The 20,523-nt window shown below is 43.0% G+C and overlaps 1 protein-coding gene across 9 annotated transcripts in view; it reads left to right on the top strand.

The window, feature by feature from the left end:
* Positions 1-20,523, top strand: part of PDE1C (phosphodiesterase 1C) — a 315,392-nt gene that overhangs the window by 229,802 nt on the left and 65,067 nt on the right. For all 9 annotated transcript variants that reach the window (XM_068156896.1, XM_068156894.1, XM_068156903.1 and 6 more), the window contains 3 exons: positions 5,810-5,911; positions 7,214-7,334; positions 17,213-17,294. In XM_068156896.1, coding sequence (XP_068012997.1) covers positions 5,810-5,911; positions 7,214-7,334; positions 17,213-17,294 — 305 coding nt within the window. The remainder of the gene's footprint in view (positions 1-5,809; positions 5,912-7,213; positions 7,335-17,212; positions 17,295-20,523) is intronic.

Raw genomic sequence — 20,523 nt, 5'->3', positions numbered from 1 at the left:
GATAACCTTTGTACATGTAGAGCCAACCTGCTGTTTGTTGATCCTAAAGCATGCACATAACCTTTATCCACTTTGATATTCCCTGCTTGGAAATTATAAATGGGACTTAATGCAAAGAAGAATCTTATCCAAGGAACATAAGTCAGTGTACTGTATGGGCCTGGGTGATGTAAGAAGCTGTAATTTAAAATAAACCTCATGCAACACATGATTTATGTGCCAAAATCAGCCCATGATTTGCTTTCTAATAGCAGACAGATCAAACTGATGAAGGCTTTCTTTTTTTATGCCCTTTTTAATTTTTTTTAATTCCAGGAGGTGGTACTTTAAAAATAGCCCAAAGTGCTAGACAGGAAGAGTCCAGCTCCATGGTCCTTTTCAAGGGAGGGGAAGCAACTTGTGGGATCTTACATGACGCACGGTGCCTCCTGCACACACATAAATGTGATACAGTACTGAGCAGTCAGTTCAACATGTGTTAATATGAATGTGGGGAAATGAGCACTTCTCCAGGGCCTGGCTTCTAGCAAGATAGTCAGTGAAGGCTCTGCTTGCTAACCTGTCTATTTCAACTTGAGGACAGTGGTGTGATCCTACAGCTGAACACCAGGATTGAAACTCAGGGACTTAGGTAGCTGATTTCAGTCAATGTGAGTGTGGTGGAGTGGTGGCTTGGTGGCTTGGGAAATTCTGTCGCCCGGTATAGAAAATAGTCTCATGGTGGGCAGCAAGAGAAACTTAAAAAAAAATTATAATTCTGCATTGAGGTGTTAAAAATCTGATTTATTTTTTTAGCTACAGCTGGTAATGCCTTGTCAAATACTGGCAGCAAATTACTGCTTTCTTTTTTACGTTGGCGGGGGAAATGCAAGGAACTAACTGACTAGAAACAGCAGCCTCAGTGCCACTGTCTACAAGAACAGCAGAGTGGCTAGCTGAGTGTGCTTCATTGCTAGGTACTGTCTGTAGGAAATTGGTCTGCCTTGGAGCTTTAAACTGGTTTTTGCTTGAATAAAATGTCGATGTATCTTATTGATTCTGTAGTGACAACATGTGCGTCGCGTTGAGGCAATATGCTTAGACCCAAGGTTTCAAAGATTAACCCATCTCTAAGAAATACTCCAACTGCCTGAGCGAAAGCACAAAGTGGTTTGGATTGCTTATTTGTTCTCTCACAAGTAGGGCTGTATTGTAGCTGCCAATCAAGCAGCAGCTACTGAGCAAAGGCCATTATCTGGATGTGCTCTAATTCCAAAAGAGATTTTTCTGTGCTTTTGCTTTCGATTGCCAGTTTGAAAACCTATAGACAAATACTAGGGAAGCAGTGGACACACCAGCTGACTTCAGCAGGATCTGAGGTGTTGAGAAAAAAACCAAGAAGTTCAGAGTTCCCCAGACTGGCAGTCAAAAATAGGACCCTCAGTAATGAAGGATGCTTTGGGAAACTACTGAAGTGTGTCCAAATTTAACTTTATTTTTGTAGATGTACTGGATAAATTTCTCTCAGCAAAAGGCCAGAGTGGTAATTTTTAGAAAGCAAGTTCTTTAAGTGCCCTTCTTTCTGAGCTGAGCTTATAAGAGAAGATCTGATGGGCAGTAGATTTTGCAATCCTATATGTCTATGTGAATTTTATCACTTTAGTGGTGTTCAGTCATCTAGTTAGGGAATGTATTTTCAGGACAGAAATGCAGAAAACTAAAGCTGCATTTCACTGTTGGAAAATAATTGGGCACGGGTTTTGTAAGGAAAGCAGATGAGACTGAAAAAGACCTCTTGGGCTACAGTGAAGGAGAAAAGAATTGACTGTTTACTGGTACTTAAACTCCACCCCCCACCTCCCCCTATTCAAACAAACTCTCCATTGCTTATTAAATCTGTGAGTTGCCTCCTTTCATGAATCTCATTTATGCAAGTCATCAACAAACAAATGAAGAACCTGTAACAAAAGCAGATCACAGTGAACAGATGCTTTCCAAGATACTGTTACAGATGTGTTTTCTGGCCCTGTATTTCATTGTTAATAATTTCCACACAGTTTATTGAAACAGAGTATATTTAGCACAAGCACTTTACCATCAAGTACAGGATTAAAAAGGCATCTGGAAAGTGTTTAGCTCCTTAGCTCTGTAGTAGAGTACAGCTTTGGGAAGTCACATTTAATGCAATGCTGACTTTGTCAGTAAAGCTGCTTGGGGTTTTGTCCCTCAAAGCCTCCCTTGTCAGTCAGGGTTGTTCCTTTTGAAATTGCAGTGAGAAACCTTGAATGTTTTTGAACTGAAGACAACTTTGGTCAGAGCCTTCTTATGTACATAATTGTGTGTGCATGGCTGTATAATCACACCCTTTGCTTGTGAAAGTTTGTTTCTATGCATTCAGGATGGGCACATACATGTTCTGAGTATTACACCATTATTGAGGTCAGCCACTGAAAATGTTTCCTTGTATTTTGCATTTTTTCCTATTAATTTCCCTAAGGAGAAAGTACTGAGATTTCAACTGGATGAAACAAGCAAAAAGTTCACTCAAGGAGATGTTACTGTTGGTTCCTGGCATAGGGATTAACTGACCTAAAATGACTTTTTCCTGTCCCTTTCCCATGATTGCAAGGGGATGTGGGTCCCTCCCTGGGATAGCATTCTGAGGTGGGCAGTTGTATGGTGAAAAACCACTGGTTCCCTCCGAAGTTTCCCTCAGGATAGCCGGCACTCGGCAATGGGCAGTTTTACCTGGTCAAGCGAATGATTAGAGGTCTTGGGACCGAAACGATCTCCATCCCATAAGTAATCCACTAGAATGGTGTTCTCTGAGGCAAGATAGGTTAAACCATGAAGTAATTATTCTAATGAGGAATTGATATTTTCCAGGTAGATTCATGCGAGGCTTGGAAAGATTTAGATGTGAAGTCAGTCAGAATCTATCTTGGCAGTCAGTAGTAAAGACATTGTAAAACTGTGCTTGCTTGTGGGGCTGTGCCAGACACCATGTTTACACATAAATCATATGCAGGACATCAGCTAGAAAACAAAACACCAAAGCTGTGATACTGGCCACAGGATATGTTATTATTCAGCATATGACAGTAATTAACCAGGAAATTCACTTCAGGTTTCTTCTTCTTCTGCAATATCTTTTCCTGACAATCTGCTCTCTCCACCTGATTGTTCCTCCCCCTAATTCTGCAGAGGGTATTAAAAGGCATGGGCAAGTTAGAATTTATTTTCAAATTTGGAAACTTGTAACTGTTTCTCAGTGGCAGATTATAGGTGTGGGAACGTGGTGGCTCCTGGCCTCAGGCCTTAGGAGAATATAGATTCTACCATGAGAGAAGACATCTGGAAGTGTAATGAGAAATATTAAAATCCTTAATTAGCCAACCAAGCAGCACAGCTAGGTCTACGAAAAAGACTAAGGGTCCACAAGGGATCCTCAGCTGAGGGGATCTGCAAAAAAACCCTTTCCAAAGCCATAGGAGAGCCATAACATTCTCAGTAGCAACAACTTGCATGTGATGCATTTGTATTGCCACAAAAAGTGGTCTAAACGAGGATGAATTAGAAACCTGAGCTCAGTTTTTCACTCTAACACAGACCTCCTGGTTGATTCTGCCAAAACACTTCTGCTGGAATTAATTTTACCTAATGTGAAGAAGCAAAATTGTTTTCTTACTTAAGGGAGCAAGGCAGAACCTCCAAAGGACAATTCCAATTCTCTGAGGAGGGCAAGAGCCCTACTCTGGAGATACTGATCTCCATCTGGTCTCTAGAGCAAAACGACCTGAACTTGATTTACATGGAAACCTACAGACATCTGAAGTCTGACAACAGTGACAGGAATGGATAGAAAGCTTAAACAAAACTACTTAGCACACAGCATGTTCCCACAGTGCTTGTCAAGACAAACAACAGAAATATCTTTGGGGATGGACTGGGAAAATTGAAAGCTGACAGATTCCAAAGTGGTGTCAGACATTACAGTCTGGGTTCAGCTGGTGGCTCAGAAAATTCTTTGAGGCTCTTATTGCACCTCCTGTCTTTTTGAACACTCCCCAATCATTCCAAGCTTGTAACTGGGAACTGTTGAAGAGGAGGATGAGGGAAACCCGTAGCTGCATGTGACTGAACAGGGTTTCATGTTCTGTCTGTGAGCACAATAAAGCTCAGCAAGTGTGAAAAGAGAGAGAACTGGAAAAGCATGGAAATACACAAGTAAGCAATGGAGTAGCTTGGATGTTTTTGGTCTGAGATGGGATGTACCAGATACAAACAACCAACCCACCTCTAAAAGACAAACTACAAACAAAGAAAAAGAAGTCCTAAACCAAATCAAACAAAAAAAACCCCAATGTTTTTATTTACAGAGCACTCTTCCCAGGAAATGCTTGAGGTGCACCCAGTCTGGCAGTTTAGTGTGTTCCCTGATTTACTGCAGGCCTTAACCTCCAGTAACCTGTGCTTGGGTACCTGCCAGTCCATTCCACAGCTCCACCATGGAGCATATCAAATAGTGTTGCTTATTAGAAACCAAGGTGTAAAAGAGTAGCTGACACCAAGGCTGGCTCCCTCCTGGATGTGGAGTTAAAGACCTTAAAGCCAGAGGAGCTCAGGAGCTCACAAAGCTGTATAGAAGCAGTTTTCACAGCAAAGCTCTACTCCTGTGTTTTATTCCTACCATTAAAATGAAGTGGGTTTTTTTCTGACACCTCTCATGAAATGGAGAAGTGATGGTCCTTCCAATTTAAAACCCATTTGTTTTCAGCCACTGTATTATCACCTTGGATGCTGTTGGGTACGCAACTGATTTTACATAGGAGTGGGGTGGAGGAGACAGGTATACTGGAGGAAGAGAAAGGCTGCCTGATGCCATCTTAATCTGTGCATGGAACTTCTGGCAGAGGGGACTTTTACATGCTTCCCATGAGATCTGGAAAGCACAGCAGTCATGGGTCTCTACATAGTGATGGCCTGGGGCTCAAACTTGCGCACAGCCACCACTGGCAAGAGAGACATGCTCAAAATAGACCATGTCCTTCATGAAACATTCATGAAAAGAACGGTAACTTTTATTTTTAAATGAAAGCTGACCCATTTCTGAATCTCTTAAATCCTGAGCTGCTATGCTAATCTTAGGCTGTTCTTTCTCTCTTAACCTGTGGATAGCTGAACAGAGAGATAGAGAAAACAAATGTGTGTTGTGTGCTATATCAGAATATTCTGTTTTAAAATCTCTAGGACAAGGGAATTTCAACTGGATCCTAAACAAGCTTGCTTAGCCAAAAATCACACTTTGAATTAATAATATCAAGGAAGTAATGAAGGTTCTCAAAGGTCTTGACTGCAGATGAGCATCATATATGCTAGGAGATTATTTTAAACAACAGTTTTTCCTTTAATAGTGCAACTAAACTTTTAACATAGGAATTGACCATTTTTATTCAATTGTATAGAGATGCAGGTTCAAATCTCCAACTGTTTCATGCTAAAACTTTAAACAGTCTTTTTGCTTCCTTCTCAAAGTGCTTTATAAAAGAAACTACTTAAAGAAGTTTATGCTTAATTGAAAAAGGAGTACTCTTCAAAAACCAGGATTTCTTTTAGCACTGATTACTCACCTGGATTAATTTATAGCCCTCCCACTCCTGTGTCTGTGTATGAAATCATTCATCCTTTTCTCTGTCCCTGAAAGAGGGATAAGTGCCATCAATAATTTGCAGATAGACAACAAAAGAAAGTGGAGTGTGTCCAGTGTGTCAAATTGATGCTAGTCTTGTTTCTCTTTCCTTGTTCCTCTCATCATGATGCCATCCAAAAGGGAATTCAGAGCTCTAGTAATTGAGATGGTGTTGGCCACGGATATGTCCTGTCACTTCCAGCAAATCAAAGCCATGAAGAATGCTTTGCAGCAGCCAGAAGGGTGAGTCACTTCACAAACTGCAGTGAGGGCCTGCATTTCAGCTGGTGCTTTGCCATTGTGTTTGGCTTCAAAAGCACCTCTCCAGAGATCCTCACTCTCTTTGATGGCCATAGCAATTCTCTTTCTGCTATTGAATTTTGAATGAATTCACTTAGAGTGGATTGGCAGCCTCCTATACACATATCTCTACTATGTGCTGGTGGACCAAAGCTTGCAAAGGTCACCATGTTGGGATAAGCCTCCCTGGGCATTTCCTTTTGCATACCAAGGATGTGGTCCAGCTGAGTGACCTCTGCGGTCCGAGTACAACTTGAGATTATAAAATGTGCAGAATACAATTTAGTATTTCTCTTCTGCAGATGGTATCAGCTTCCACCTCTGCAAGAGGCCTGTTCCAAAACCAGAGGACTGATGAAAATAACTTAAGACCCATTGAGGGAAGAAGTAGGAAATAACAGATGGAGCCTTTGCTTTTTCCCAGTGTGCCACTAGGCATTGTAATATTTTGTCCACAGCTCTTCCTGTAAAATTCCTTTTATACTGCAGAAATCTCTGCGAGATGGTATTTTTTTTTTCATCCTGGACATAAATCTGTCCAGAGCCTCCCAGAATTACACCTCTATCAGGCCTGAGTGTGCCAAGCACTTGGTCCTCTCAAAAGCTACAACTTTTCCAGCTATTTCAGATAGTCAAAAGCTGGAGCTGAAACTGAGACTACCCACCCCAAGGAACGTTATTTACTGGATTGTTTGGTTAGCCTCTCAGATCATGGTTTTAAGAAATCTCTTTTTGTTTTGTTTTGATTTGGTTGGCTGGCTGGTGTTGGTTTTGTTCTTTTGTGGAACCAGAAGCATGGATCACACTGACCTCACACTAGTTTTTTAGCAGTGAAACATTTATCAGTTACTCTGCAGACTCTTCAGTGCCCTGAGATCAGATCTTAACAGTTTATTACAGTAAGATGGTAGGAACCAACTTCTGAGCTGCATAAAGTGCAGCCCAGCTGAAATGGACAATGCAGTAGCTCATAAAGTCTGCTTGTGCAGGCAAGCAAGATTGGAAAAGAGATCAGCAAGTTTCTTTTTGCATTTGTTAATGCCTCTTTTACATTAGGAGTTATGTATGGTGGAGAAATTAGACAATCTTTCATAGCTGTCTGATTTTATGAACACAGAACTCACTCCTCTAATAAATAACCTGGCCAAAGATTCTAACAACCTCATTTCCCTGCTTAGGTAATATTTTTGTCATTTTCCACTGCAACAGCAGACAATTAATTTGTTTGATCCTTTGGGTTTTCAGAATTGACAAGCCGAAAGCCTTATCACTGTTGTTGCATACAGCAGATATCAGTCATCCAGCCAAGGCCTGGGATCTCCATCATCGGTGGACCATGTCTCTGCTAGAGGAGTTCTTCAGACAGGTAAAACTAGGGAAGTTCCTCTCCATTTCTGCAGCACAGAGGGAATGCACAGGATTGGGCAAGGAAGTAGAAAAAACATGAACACAGATCTTTTCCTTTTTCTCTAATTTACACAAGAACCTCCTGAATGACGTGGTGCTATTATGCCTCTTGGGAATTTAATGTCTGATACACTGCCAATAAGTATAGACACTGCATGGTAGAGATTCTAACTTGGAAAGCTAATATGAGATGCAAATCAGCAAAATGTAGCATGTGTGATGTTCTGCTTAGCTGCAGGGCCATAGAAAATGGATATAGGTAGCTGTACTTTATAGAAGTGTACTTATATTGTTGGGGTAGATGTGAAAAATACATTCCCCTTACATTAGATGAAGTGAGCCAATCTAGTTTATAGCTCACAGTGGTCCTCCTGTTGACGGAGGACCCACAAATCTAGAGGAATCATTAAACTCTGTGTGATAGCTATAAGCTCCCCAAGTGACTAATTAAAAGCATTTAAAGAGATGCCCTAAAAAAAAATAAAAAAGTCAAAAGTAAACAGAGTACTTAGGAGTGTTTAGAATAGTTTTCACCAATATGAATTGCTGAATGAAAGCTAAGTGGAAGCAGATAGATCATACCTGCAGCTGTCTGTGTTTCCACAGAGGAGGCTCATGCAAGCAGAATGATTTTTTCACATACATTTTAGGGAAAACTGTTCACGTTTATGCTTTTCTAGCTTGAAATTATACTAGAGGTGTTGAAATACACCACTGCTGAGTCCTCTAAAGACTGGTGGGGGAGTGAAGATTAGTTAGATATGAGGTCACAAAAAGGCCAAGTTTTTGATCAGTTTTACACACGTAATCAAGACAAAATTGCTATTTTATGTTCTCATACAAGTTAACTTCATTTTAGCCCCAAAAAATTATAAATCCTGCTTTAGTTTTGAATGACAACTACCTCCACTTTTTGATAAAGCTTTACATAGAAATCATATTCTAGTTTCAAAATTCTGCTTTCAAATTCAGGAAAACCCTTAAGCTTACCATGAAGTATAGGCTTGTGTTGATTTGTTTGATTGCAGTGATTTAGTACTAGATCAAGAAATACATCCCTACCTGAACAACAGAAGAGTCATGCACAGTTTTTTCACAAGATGAGAAGTACCGCCAGCCAAAAGGGATCATGGTAATAGGAAACTGGGCTGGCCTCACATTAGGTACTTTTTTTTTCCTTATGGTCTTCACCTGCAGACCCTTTCCTATCTTTTCTGGTACATGCTCAGCAGAGACATAAAGCCTGACTTAATGCCTGTCAGTGCAGGTCTCCAGCCCTATTGGTTTCCAAGTATTTTGTGGTGTGACACAGCTCTGTCCACATCAAGCAACCATACTGTAGATGTAAATGGTGCTTCTGAGTACAGTACTGGGGGTTTTTTGTTGTTTGTTTTTTGTATCCACCAACTATGGTGAGAATCTCTGTAAGCAAGTGTCTTGCATGAATTGATCTATTTTACTAGTGGACTTTAGCTAGCCCAAACAAAGGTGGGTGCCCAAATAGCTCCAGAGAAGGGCAACAAGGCTGGGGAGAGGCCTTGAACACAAGCCCTGTGAGGAGAGGCTGAGGGAGCTGGGGTTGTTTAGCCTGGAGAAAAGGAGGCTCAGGGGTGACCTCAATGCCCTCTACAACTACCTGAAAGGTGGTTGTGGCCAGGAAGGGGTTGGTCTCTTCTCCCAGGCAACCAGCACCAGAACAAGGGGACACAGTCTCAAGCTGTGCCAGGGGAAGTTTAGGCTCGAGGTGAGGAGAAAGTTCTTCACCAAGAGAGTCATTAGTCATTGGAATGTGCTGCCTGGGGAGGTGGTGGAGTCACCGTCCCTGGAGGTGTTCAAGAGGGAATTGGACATGGCACTTGGTGCCATGGTCTAGTCATGAGGTCTGTGGTGACAGGTTGGACTCAATGATCCTCGAGGTCTCTTCCAACCTTAGTGATACTGTGATATGTCTGTGATACTTAGTACCATGGTTTAATTGAATAGATGGTGTTGGGTGATAGGTTGGGCTCAGTTTTGAAGGTCTTTTCCAACCTAGTTAATTCTGTATGAAGGATGGGTATTCACTTATCACAATGTCCCTTTCTCAATGATGCTTTCTGTACAGAAGTGTGACTGAGATTTCTAAGCCAGCTTGAACTTCTTTTTCCTCTGCATTTACCACCATGAAACATAACCACAATGGAGAAGATGCAGTCTTTTCCTGTCTGTTCTTTATGAAATTTGTCTTGTGATTCATAAGAAGTGATTCTCACTTTCCAAGCTGCCCCTCTTCCTGAAGGCTTCCTGTTCAGAGTTGATTGATAAGTGAATGCACTTTACAGATATGCTTTATTGCTTTTTTTCCTTCATTTCTTTCCTTATTGCTGAAAAGAAGTGAGGGGGAAGAAATGGTCTGTAAATGAGGCACAAAAGCAGAGATTTATTGAATGATGAGAACAGACTCAAGGGGCCTCAAGGTAAAAATAGGGTAGTTAGCATAATATCATCTAACTAAACAGCTCCTGCTCCACCACCATCATTTTTGCACCCATCCCAGAGCTGGGGGCAAGATCCTCACCAGCCAAGATACCGCACAGAGGAGCTCAGCCCCAGTAAGGAGGCCCAGCCAACACCCGTGGATGATATTAGAGTAGCAATCAATCCTCTTCCTAACAACCAGGGGGCCACCAGGCTCCCCGGCCTTTGTTGTCACCACCGTCAGCCAGCGTGCACCATGGGCACTCACCAGTGATGAGAGGAGGATCCCTCAGCCCAGATGGGCTCAGCTTGGGGCTTCTGCCTTTCCTGGGGAGGATTATAAAGGGGAATGGGTGGGGAGGGCCAAGTGGCCACACCTGGGGAGGGAGAAGACTCCAACAGAGCCCAGGTGCTCTGGGGTTTGAGGAGAAAAAGGGGGAAAATGGGATGGGTGAGGGACTTCTATGGTGTTGGGTAGCGATAGGACTAGGGGGAATGGAAAAAAAAATAGAAATGGGTAGATTCAGATTGGATGTTAGGAAGAAATTGTTCACCATGAGGGTGGTGAGACACTGGAGTGGTTTGCCCAGGGAGGTAGTAGAAGCCCCATCCCTGGGAATTTTTAAGGCCAGGCTGGATGTGGCTCTGGGAACTCTGATCTAGTGTGAGGTGTCCCTGCCCATGGCAGGGCAGTTGGAACTGTTTGATCCATGAGGTCTCCTCCAATCCCAACAATTCTATGATTCTAAAACAATTTTGCAATTTAGGCTGGATGTTAGGAAGAAATTCTTCGTAGAAAGAGTGACTGGCCAGGAATGGGTTGCCCAGGGAGGTGGTGGAGTCACCATCCCTGAAAGTGTTTAAAGTAAGACTGGATGAGGCACTTAGTGCCATGGTTTAGTTGATTAGATGGTGTTGGGTGATAGGTTTGACTTGATGATCTTGAAGGTCTTTTACAACCTGGTTAATTCTGTGGTTCTGTGATTCTGTATCTGAGCAGACAGAAAAGCAGTCCGAGGTTCCTTTCTAAAGAGAATTAGGCACTGGGTTTTTTAAGATGTGTAAGGACTAAGAGAAAAATGATGATTAGGTAAGAGCTGGCAATGAGAGACTTTTTTCCCTGAAAGACCAGCAGACACAATAAAGGAATGTTTCTTGGAAATATTTCTGGGTTTGATTTCTCTTTTAGCCTCGTATTTACATATCAGAATCCTGACATAAACCAGAATTGTTTTGCAGTAGGAGAATACTCTTGGTTGTAGTTCTACTTGTCCCCCCATTTCATGTGTGTTATATTAACAAAAAAAGAAGCAGCCCTTCTTTTTGTTGTCTCTGGTTTGTTTGCTGGCTAATTTGACCTCCATTTGTCACTGGTGAGAAAACTGGCAAGAAGTTCAGCACAGTTAAAGTGAACTGCTGATCTGAGGGATCGATTCTATAGTATATTTAACGAGCTATTTAAATTTGGATCCTCAGTGGGGATTATTGTAACTGAAAAACTAAATAAATCTGTTATGGAATGACTGAACCACCAGGTTAAAGGGCTTATTGAGAATATGCATCTTGAAAGACTGGGAAAGAAATGGGATTATAACACTTGCTCTTCTGCACCATCTTTTGATGTTAGAAAAGAACACTCAGTTCTGGAGGCTAGAAAGCTGCTTTGGACTTGTGTACTTAGACCCTTCTGTAAAATGTTGACAGTGTCAGAATCATAGCATCCCAGGTCATAAGGGACACCAAGGATCACCTGGCCCCATGTTTCTTGGTAAAAGCATGGTCTAGATAAGAGGGCTCAGGACCCTGTCCAGCCAAATCTTAGAAATGCCCAGTACTGGGGAATCCACCACTTCCCCGAGGATTTTATTCCAACGGATGATTGCCCTTGTGAAAAAATTCCCTTTTGGGTTCAACTGGAATCTCCCCAGCAGCAATTTGTACCTATTGGCCCTCATCTTTTCTGTGTGACTTTCTGTAAAAAGGGAGTCCCCATTTTCTTTATACCCACCCTTTAAAAACTGGAAAATGGTCACAAGGTCTTCCCTTGAGCCTTCTTTTCTTGAGGCTGAACAATCTCAGTTTTCTCAGCCTTTCCTCATATGGCAGCTTCCTAGTCCTTTGATCATCTTTGTGGGCCTTCTTTGGACCCTCTCCAGCCTGTCTGTTTTTTGCACAGTGAGGACCAAAACTAATCACAATATTCCAGGTGTGGGTGGACCAGCACTGAGCATAGTGAGATAATGTCATCTTTATCTCTGCTGCTGCTGCACTTGTTGATGGAACCCACCATCCTGTTGGCTTTTTTCTGGCACAGCAGCATGCTGTTCACTTGTATTGAATCTGTCGTCCAGCAGAACCTCCAGGTCACTCTCTACATAGCTTCTACCCATCTGGGTAGATTCCAGCCTGCGCTGCACTCCTGGATTATGTTTTCCCAGGTGCAAAATCTTATGCTTGTCCTTGTTGGACTACATAAGGTTCTTTTTAACCTGCTCTCTGTGCCTATTCATGTCTTCCTGCAAGGTGGCTCTCCTTTCTCAAGTGCCCACTTCCCCATTGAGATTGGTTTCATCATCAAATTTCATGAGGGTAGACATGATCCCATCATTCAGTGCTGGGCCCAATATTAATCCCTGGAGGACCCCATTTTTGACATGTTGCCAGCTTGAAAAGATGCACCACAAAATAATTGAGTTTTTAATTTGCATTCAAGCTAAGAGGGGCAGCAGCAAAACCTGCACTCTGGACTTCTGGAGGTCAGACTTCAGGATACTTAAGGAATTAACTCAGAAGGTACCTTGGGAAACAGCCCTTAAAAACAACGGGGTCCAGAAGGGCTGGACCTACTTCAAGAAAGAGCTCTTGAAGGCACAGGAACAGGCTGTGCCCATGTGCCAGTCATTCTGCCCCTGTACACTGCACTGGTTAGGCCGCACCTCGAGTACTGTGTCCAGTTCTGGGCTCCTCAGTTTAAGAAAGATGTTGAGTTGCTGGAACGTGTCCAGAGAAGGGCAACAAAGCTGGGGAGGGGGTTGGAACACAAGCCCTATGAGGAGAGGCTGAGGGAGCTGGGGTTGCTTAGTCTGAAGAAGAGGAGGCTCAGAGGAGACCTTATTGCTGTCTACAACTACCTGAAGGGAGGTTGTAGACAGGGGGCTTGGTCTCTCCTCCCATGCAGCCAGCACCAGAACAAGAGGATACAGTCTCAGGCTGTGCCAGGGGAAGTTTAGGTTGGATGTTAGGAAGAAGTTCTATACAGAGAGAGTGATTGCCCATTGGAATGGGCTGCCTGGGGAGGTGGTGGAGTCACCATCATTGGAGGTGTTTAGGAGGAGACTTGATGGGTTGCTTGGTGCCATGGTTTAGTTGTTTAGGTGGGTTGGATTAGTTGATGGGTTGGACATGATGGTCTTGAAGGTGTCTTCCAACCTGGTTTATTCTATGTATTATTCTATGAGCCGCCAGGGCAGACGGCCAGCCTAGATGGGCAATGAGCTTCTAAATGAACTAAGGGAAAAAAAGAGGGTGTATCATCTTTGGAAGGAAGGAGAGGTAACCCATGAAATATTTAAGGATGTTGCTAGGTCATGTAGGAAAAAAATTGGAGAGGCAACAGCCGATTTATAGCTTAGCCTCTGCTGTGAAGGACAACAAAAATTTCTTCTACAAATATATTAATGGCAAGAGGAGAGGCAAGGACAACCTCCACTCCTTAGTGGACATGGAGGGGAATATTGTAACTGAAGATGAGGAAAAGGCAGAAGTACTTAACACCTTCTTTGCCTCAATTTTTAATAGCAAGCTAGGTTGTCTTCTGGACAACTGGCCTTCCGAGCTGGCAGATGGAGTCAGGGAGCAGTATAGTTTCCCTGTAATCCAGGAGGAACTAGTTAGAGACCTCCTTAGCTGCTTGGATCCCCACAAGTTCATGGGACCAGATGGAATCCATCCTAGGGTACTGAGAGAGCTGAGAGTTGAGCTGGCCAAGCCGCTCTCCATCATTTATCACCAGTCCTGGCTCACTGGAGAGGTCCCAGATGACTGGAAGCTGGCCATTGTGATGCCCATCCACAAGAAGGGCCGGTTGGATGAGCCAGGGAATTCCAGACCTGTCAGCCTGACCTCAGTGCCAGGCAAGACTATGGAACAGGTCATCTTGAGTGCAATCACACAGCACTGACAGCACGGCCCAAGGATTAGGCCCAGCCAGCATGGATTCAGGAAGGGCAGGTCCTGCCTCACCAACCTGATCTCCTTCTATGATCAGGTGACTGCCTGGTGGATGTGGGGCAGGCTGTGGATGTAGTCTACCTGACCTTCAGCAAGGCCTTTGACACTGTCCCCCACAGCAAACTCCTGGCCAAGCTGTCAGCCCGTGGCTTGGACAGCAGCACTCTGTGCTGGGTTAGGAACTGGCTGAAGGGCTGAGCCCAGAGAGTGGTGGTGAATGGTGCCAGTAAATTTGCAGATGACACCAAGCTGGGGGGAGGAGTTGATCTCTTAGAGGGTATGAGAGCTTTGCAGAGGGACCTCGACAGGCTGGACAGATGGGCAGAGTCCAAGGACATGAGATTTAACACGTCTAAGTGCTGGGTTCTACACATTGGCCACAACAACCCCATGCAGTGCTACAGGCTGGGGTCAGAGTAGCTGGAGAGCGGCCAGGTAGAGAGGGACCTGGGGGTACTGGTCAATAGTAGGCTGAACATGAGCCTGCAGTGTGCCCAGGTGGCCAAGAAGGCCAATGACATCCTGGCCTGTATCAGAAACAATGTGACCAGCAGGAGCAGGGAAGTCATTGTGCTCCTATACTGGACACTGGTTAGGCCACACTTTGAGTCCTGTGTCCAGTTCTGGGCTCCTCAGTTTAAGAAAGATGTTGAGTTGCTGGAACGTGTCCAGAGAAGGGCAACAAAGCTGGGGAGGGGTTTGGAACACAAGCCCTATGAGGAGAGGCTGAGGGGACTGGGATTGCTTAGTCTGAAGAAGAGGAGGCTCAGAGGAGACCTTATTGCTGTCCACAACTACCTGAAGGGAGGTTGTAGACAGGGGGCTTGGTCTCTTCTCCCAGGCAACCAGCACCAGAACAAGAGGATACAGTCTCAGGCTGTGCCAGGGGATGTTTAGGCTGGATGTTAAGATGTTGTTATTCACAGAAAGAGTGATTGGCCATTGGAATAGGCTACCCAGGGAGGTGGTGGAGTCACCATCACTGGAGTGTTTAGGAGGAGACTGGATGGGGCGCTTGGTGCCATGGTTTAGTTGATTAGATGATGTTGGGTAATAGGTTGGAGATGATGATCTTGAAGGTCTGGTCTATCCTATCCTATCCTATCCTATCCTATCCTATCCTATCCTATCCTATCCTATCCTATCCTATCCTATCCTATCCTATCCTATCCTATCCTATCCTATCCTATCCTATCCTATCCTATCCTATTGTGGTAGGGTTGGAAGGGTAAGGCCAAAAAGCCTCCTCCCTTCCCCCTGTAAAGTAAAGGGAAAGAAAATTGAAGGGAAAGGAAAAAAAACCTCACAGCTGAATTAGCAAAGCAGTGGAGCTATATTTACAAAGCAATGTAGGATATGCAGGGGAATATATACATATTTACAATATGTACAATATATACAAAGATATACAATAGAGTAGCACAGAAATGAGAGTTCCCCCCTCTGCTGAGGGGGGTTTCCCACCTCCGCTCTCCCCTCTTTCCCCCTTTCCCCAGAGTGGGTTAGAAAGAGAAAGAAAAGAGAGAAAAAAAGGTTAGAAGCACTTGTGTTAATTGGAAAGCAGTTAATACAGGCCTGGTAGCTTATCAGTTTTCAAGGCCGAAGCCTTGGCAGAAAGCCCAGGAGCTGCAAGCTGCTGCCCGAAGGAGAAGCGGAAGCAAGACTGAAGATAAAAGTGCCAGAGTGCCCAGGATACCCTCCTGCACTCCCAGTTCAGAAGGTGCTTCCTCCCACTTTACCAATGAAATTAGTTTAGATTGTTCTTTTCATCTACCAACTTCCGTCCACCATATTCCCTTTCTTAAAGGCACAGCCTCAAACGGTGACACCTATCCTATCCTATCCTATCCTATCCTATCCTATCCTATCCTATCCTATCCTATCCTATCCTATCCTATCCTATCCTATCCTATCCTATCCTATCCTATCCTATCCTATCCTATCCTATCCTATCCTATCCTATCCTATCCTATCCTATGTGGCAATGCCAGCGACGAGCAGTGTGAGCAATCTGGCAGTGCAGGCCTAGAGCCTGACATGGTGGTAGGCCATGCTCAGCATAAATGCAGAGCCAGCTAGCAGTGGAGCAAAACAGTGCTGTGCCTGCAGCATGTAACTAAAACAGGACACTGGTAGCTATAAACATGGACAGTTATCTTGGGACAACAGGACATGCACCTGCATCAACAACCTCGTTGTGTCATTAGTAGTTGGACCAATAATCTGTAATAGTGCACTGTGTGGTCACTCAGAGGGAACCAATGGAGCTATGCCAACAGGGCACTCCAAGTTTATATAAGTTGTAGCAGTTGCCTTGCTATGCACTTCTGCCTTTCCTGTCTCCTGTTTCTTCTACACTTTACTGTGCTATACTTGCACTACAGGCCTGCTCCATAGGCCTGCACCATCAGCCTGCACCACTGGAACAATAAAGGAACAATACTCGATCACATTGGTCAGCCGTATTGATTCCCAATCTCCGTCGTCTACAATCCTATCCTATCCTGTCCTGTCCTGTCCTGTCCTGTCCTAATCACCCTTTCAGGCAGTTCCCCACCCACCACACAGACCACTTGCCTAGTCTGTAACACATCAGTGTCTCTAGGAGAAGGCTGTGGGAACCTGTATTGAAAGCCTTGGAGAAATCAAGGTAAATAATGTCCACCATTTGCCCCACACCAACCAAGCAGGTTACTTAGTCATAGTGTTTCCTTTGGAAGCAAGAAATAATCTGTGTCTGGCCAGTGATGATCTGTGAATTCCATATCTGAAAGTCTTTAGAAGACATGCAAAGAAGATCAAGCCCTGAAAAACCAGTCCTGACATTCACGTTTTCTTTTGAAAGGTTTGTTCTGAGAACTGAGTCCTGCTGAATTCTCAGGAGAATTGCAGTGAGAAGTGTTGTTGTGCTCAAGTGGTTTTTTCACTTGGTGCATTTAAGTACCAAGCAGGCAGGGAAGGCTCAGAGGAAAGATTCACTAGAGTCAAGATACAGCAAGATTCATATTCTCAAAACTTTGTGCTAAAACTCCAAACACCCCAAAACATAAAACTGAAGTAAAATGAGAGAGTTTTACACTTGTGACCTAAGATATCAAAGTGCAATGTGTCTTGTCTTTTTCTAACTTTGTCTTAATTTTGTTCCTCCAGGGTGACAAAGAAGCAGAACTAGGGCTTCCCTTCTCTCCACTGTGTGATCGCAAGTCTACTATGGTTGCTCAGTCTCAAATAGGTATGTCCCTTTTGGTGCATGCGAAGCACCATCTTAAAAGCAAAACTTACTCCTTCCTGTAGAGCTAAGACCATAGTGACCTCTGAAACAACGCTGAAGAGAGGAAATAAAGCACGATGGTGTTATTTTCCCCAGAACAATTATTCCAAGCTGTGGAGCAGTTAAATTTATGGTGGTGGTTCCATGCAGAAACCAAGTTGCCTCTGATGTGCCTGAGGAGATGACTGCAGTGCCTGGTTGTGACACTGCTCCTTGGTTTTCTGGGCTGTGACAACGAGGCGCACATAGCAACATGTTATGATATGTGTACCATTGGTGGATCTGAAAATGTAGTGACAGTCTCTCTGATGGCCTTGGCAAAAGATTTTGTCTATTTTTCCATTTACTCTTCCCTCTTTCCCCCGACTGTTCCAAACCAAACAACATCTTTCACCGAAGCCAAACAAATAGCAAATTTTTTTCTGCTTCACCCCTTCAGAAACACAGATCTTTTTAAAAGCTCACCAACAGTGTGTTCTCTACTTCTCTTTCAACTGTTGAGTAAAAAAGTAGGGGAAAGATAAGGCAACAATCCTGGTATTTGGTGAGAAAAGCAGAGTGGCTAAGTGAAATGAAACTGCTTAGGAGGCTGAAGAACAAAACACAATAGAAAAAGGATTTGTAGGTGGATTTTTGTACCTAGGAAGCAAATGAAGTAGACAGGAGAATGTGATCTAATCTCAGCTGGAGAATAGGAAGCCAAATGAAATAACAAAAGAAAAATTACATGAACCCTTAAAATGAGGGAACCGAGACTAGAAGCAAAAAGAGAATTGTATTAAAGAAAAACAAACAAAAACTTTGAAGTATGAAATTTCTCTCTTAACAAGACAAAGATATCCTTGAACCCAGGGAAGTTCAGATTCATGTCTGTGGCTAAGAGCCATTTCTGTTTAAAACTGTTTCATTTTTTCCCTATTTTAAAATATTTCATTGTTCCCTCTAGCTGCCTCTATGTAGGGTTGGAAGCCACTTTTGTTTCTTTGTGGGTTTGGGTTTTGGGGTTTTTTTTTGTCCTCCTCTTTTGTTCTCCTTTGCTCAGGAAGGCCAGGAGAGCTAAGAAACTTCTACACTGATGCCTCTTATGTCAAGCCACTGGAAAATTAATGATGAATTAAACTATCACCAACACAATTCCACCTTACAAAAGAAGCACTCGTCAGTATGCAGAGGCAGCCTTATTCAGTCATATACCCTTGCTCATTATATTCAATTTGTGCAGTTTAGCAATCCATTGACGTTAATGGGCTACTCTCTATTAATCTTGCCTTCTAATGTTATAAAATTTTCATTTCTCAGTCTGCTGCACATATTGGCAGTGACTTTCTGTAATGTCTCCTTTGTTAAATCAACACTTCATATATTTTCTGCTATCTGCTGAGGTAAGGCTTTCAGAGACGTAGGCTAGATTCTCAGACAAATAATCTGTTCCCATTCATTTATTTACCTGACTAACAGCCTTAATAAATTGTTCTTTGGAACAGTAATCACTACATTTATTTGCAAAAGTAAGTTCTTATTGAATTCCAATGTCTGCTATTATCTGCAGTCATCAGTTCCCACAAATAACAAACTTCTGTCCTTTGTGAAATAAAATTGTGCACTTGGTCCTGTTTTGGTGGCTCAACTTGTTTGTAGTTGGTGGTGGTTTTGCTCTAAGGTCCCTGCAGACAGGACAACAGTGGGTCACATTTTCATTAACAACCAAAAAAAATATTCACAAATGAAGACTGAAGGTTTTGCAGCACAAGCTTTTCCCACAGAAGGGAAGCAACCCAACAGCAAAACCTTCTTCTGAAGAAAGAATATCTCTCTCCTGTTGACGAAGTTGTTCAGAGTTTAAACTGTTAATATAACAAATCTGACTATTGAAATATGAACCTGGGTTTTACAACCTGTTAATGCTTACTGACCAGTTTGTCATCTTTTTTTTTCCTTCTTCAGTAGAATGAGCATGGTAAATGTTTGTGTACTACAGTGAAGCACAGAAATCAGGAGACACTCATGTCTGGAAGTCATCCTGCTCATCAGAGGAGGGGGAGACAAACTGCAAGGAAAACCAGGCCAAGACTTGTATCAGGAGTTAAAGCTTCTCTCTCTGTAGGAAGCTTGCTTGACTGGAGATTAGTCTTTTCTGTCGTTGTACTCATTTGCAGCTGATAAATGTAGCAACATCCTTTTATTTTTGTTCTTTGGCTGACAAGAAGGAAAATTACAGCTTCCCAAAACACTGGACAAAGGCTGATGGGAGCATGTTGATGATTCTTTTTCTTTCCCCCTTTTTTTTTTTTTATGTTTTGCTTTGGTGAAGGCCTTTAAGGAAACTGTCCTCTAGTCAGTGTTTTTTTGTGGTGATCTTCTCAGGTGGAATGCCTGAACAGTAGGCACGTGCCCAGAATCCACCCCCAGCACGCAGTGTTAATTGATAAAATCATCTTAGTCACTGGGGTACAGAAATATTTACCATGCTCGCTCTGTTAAAGAAAGAAAAAATGATAAAAGGTTCATTAGCATTAATAGGTTTTAAGTCCAGGTTTATTATTTGATGCTCAGGGGTTTTAATTAGCAGACTAAATCACCATGTTTAAATCACAGCATCTTTAGGTAAGGAAAGAGAACAAAGAGGCATTGTTCTCATGGCTACCTGCAGCGCTAAGAAATTTGCTAAGTGAAGTGCTATAATGAACACAGGAAATAGCTCCTGCCCTGGTGAGGACTTAGGGGAAGACCTGAGGTATAGTAATCTCCTCACACTTTTTTCTGTGTGGGTTGGATTTTCCTTCATCTCATGAGTTTAAGGTCAGACCCCTTCAGTCTGCCCTTCCCAATATCCAGATCAGAGCCATAGTCATCTCTGCCAAACTGTATACTGAAGCAGAAATGATCTGACCCTTTAATTTTTTTTTCCTTTCCGTGTATTAATAATGGCGGGGAAAGCATTTAAATCTTTAGTTTTATTATCAACAAGCACTGTGGAGAGAATATTCCCAGCAACCTCTTCATATGCAGTAAGGGAGATTTGCATATAGCTCCACACCAGCAAAGCTTACCAGTGTTATTACTGCTAAACTAATTTTCTGCTTTTAGAGAGTTTGTCTTTGAAACTGGGTTTTATCCAAATCCTCTAGGAACTTGGCTTAAATAGCCCCCTCCTTGCATAAAGGAAGTTCTGATGCACCTGTTTGTGTTC

The sequence above is a fragment of the Melanerpes formicivorus genome, unplaced genomic scaffold (genome assembly GCF_026170545.1).
Source record: "Melanerpes formicivorus ecotype bairdi unplaced genomic scaffold, bMelFor1.0.p_v2 SCAF_35, whole genome shotgun sequence".
Lineage (NCBI taxonomy): Eukaryota > Metazoa > Chordata > Aves > Piciformes > Picidae > Melanerpes > Melanerpes formicivorus.
This window is presented reverse-complemented; position numbering and strand designations above follow the sequence as displayed.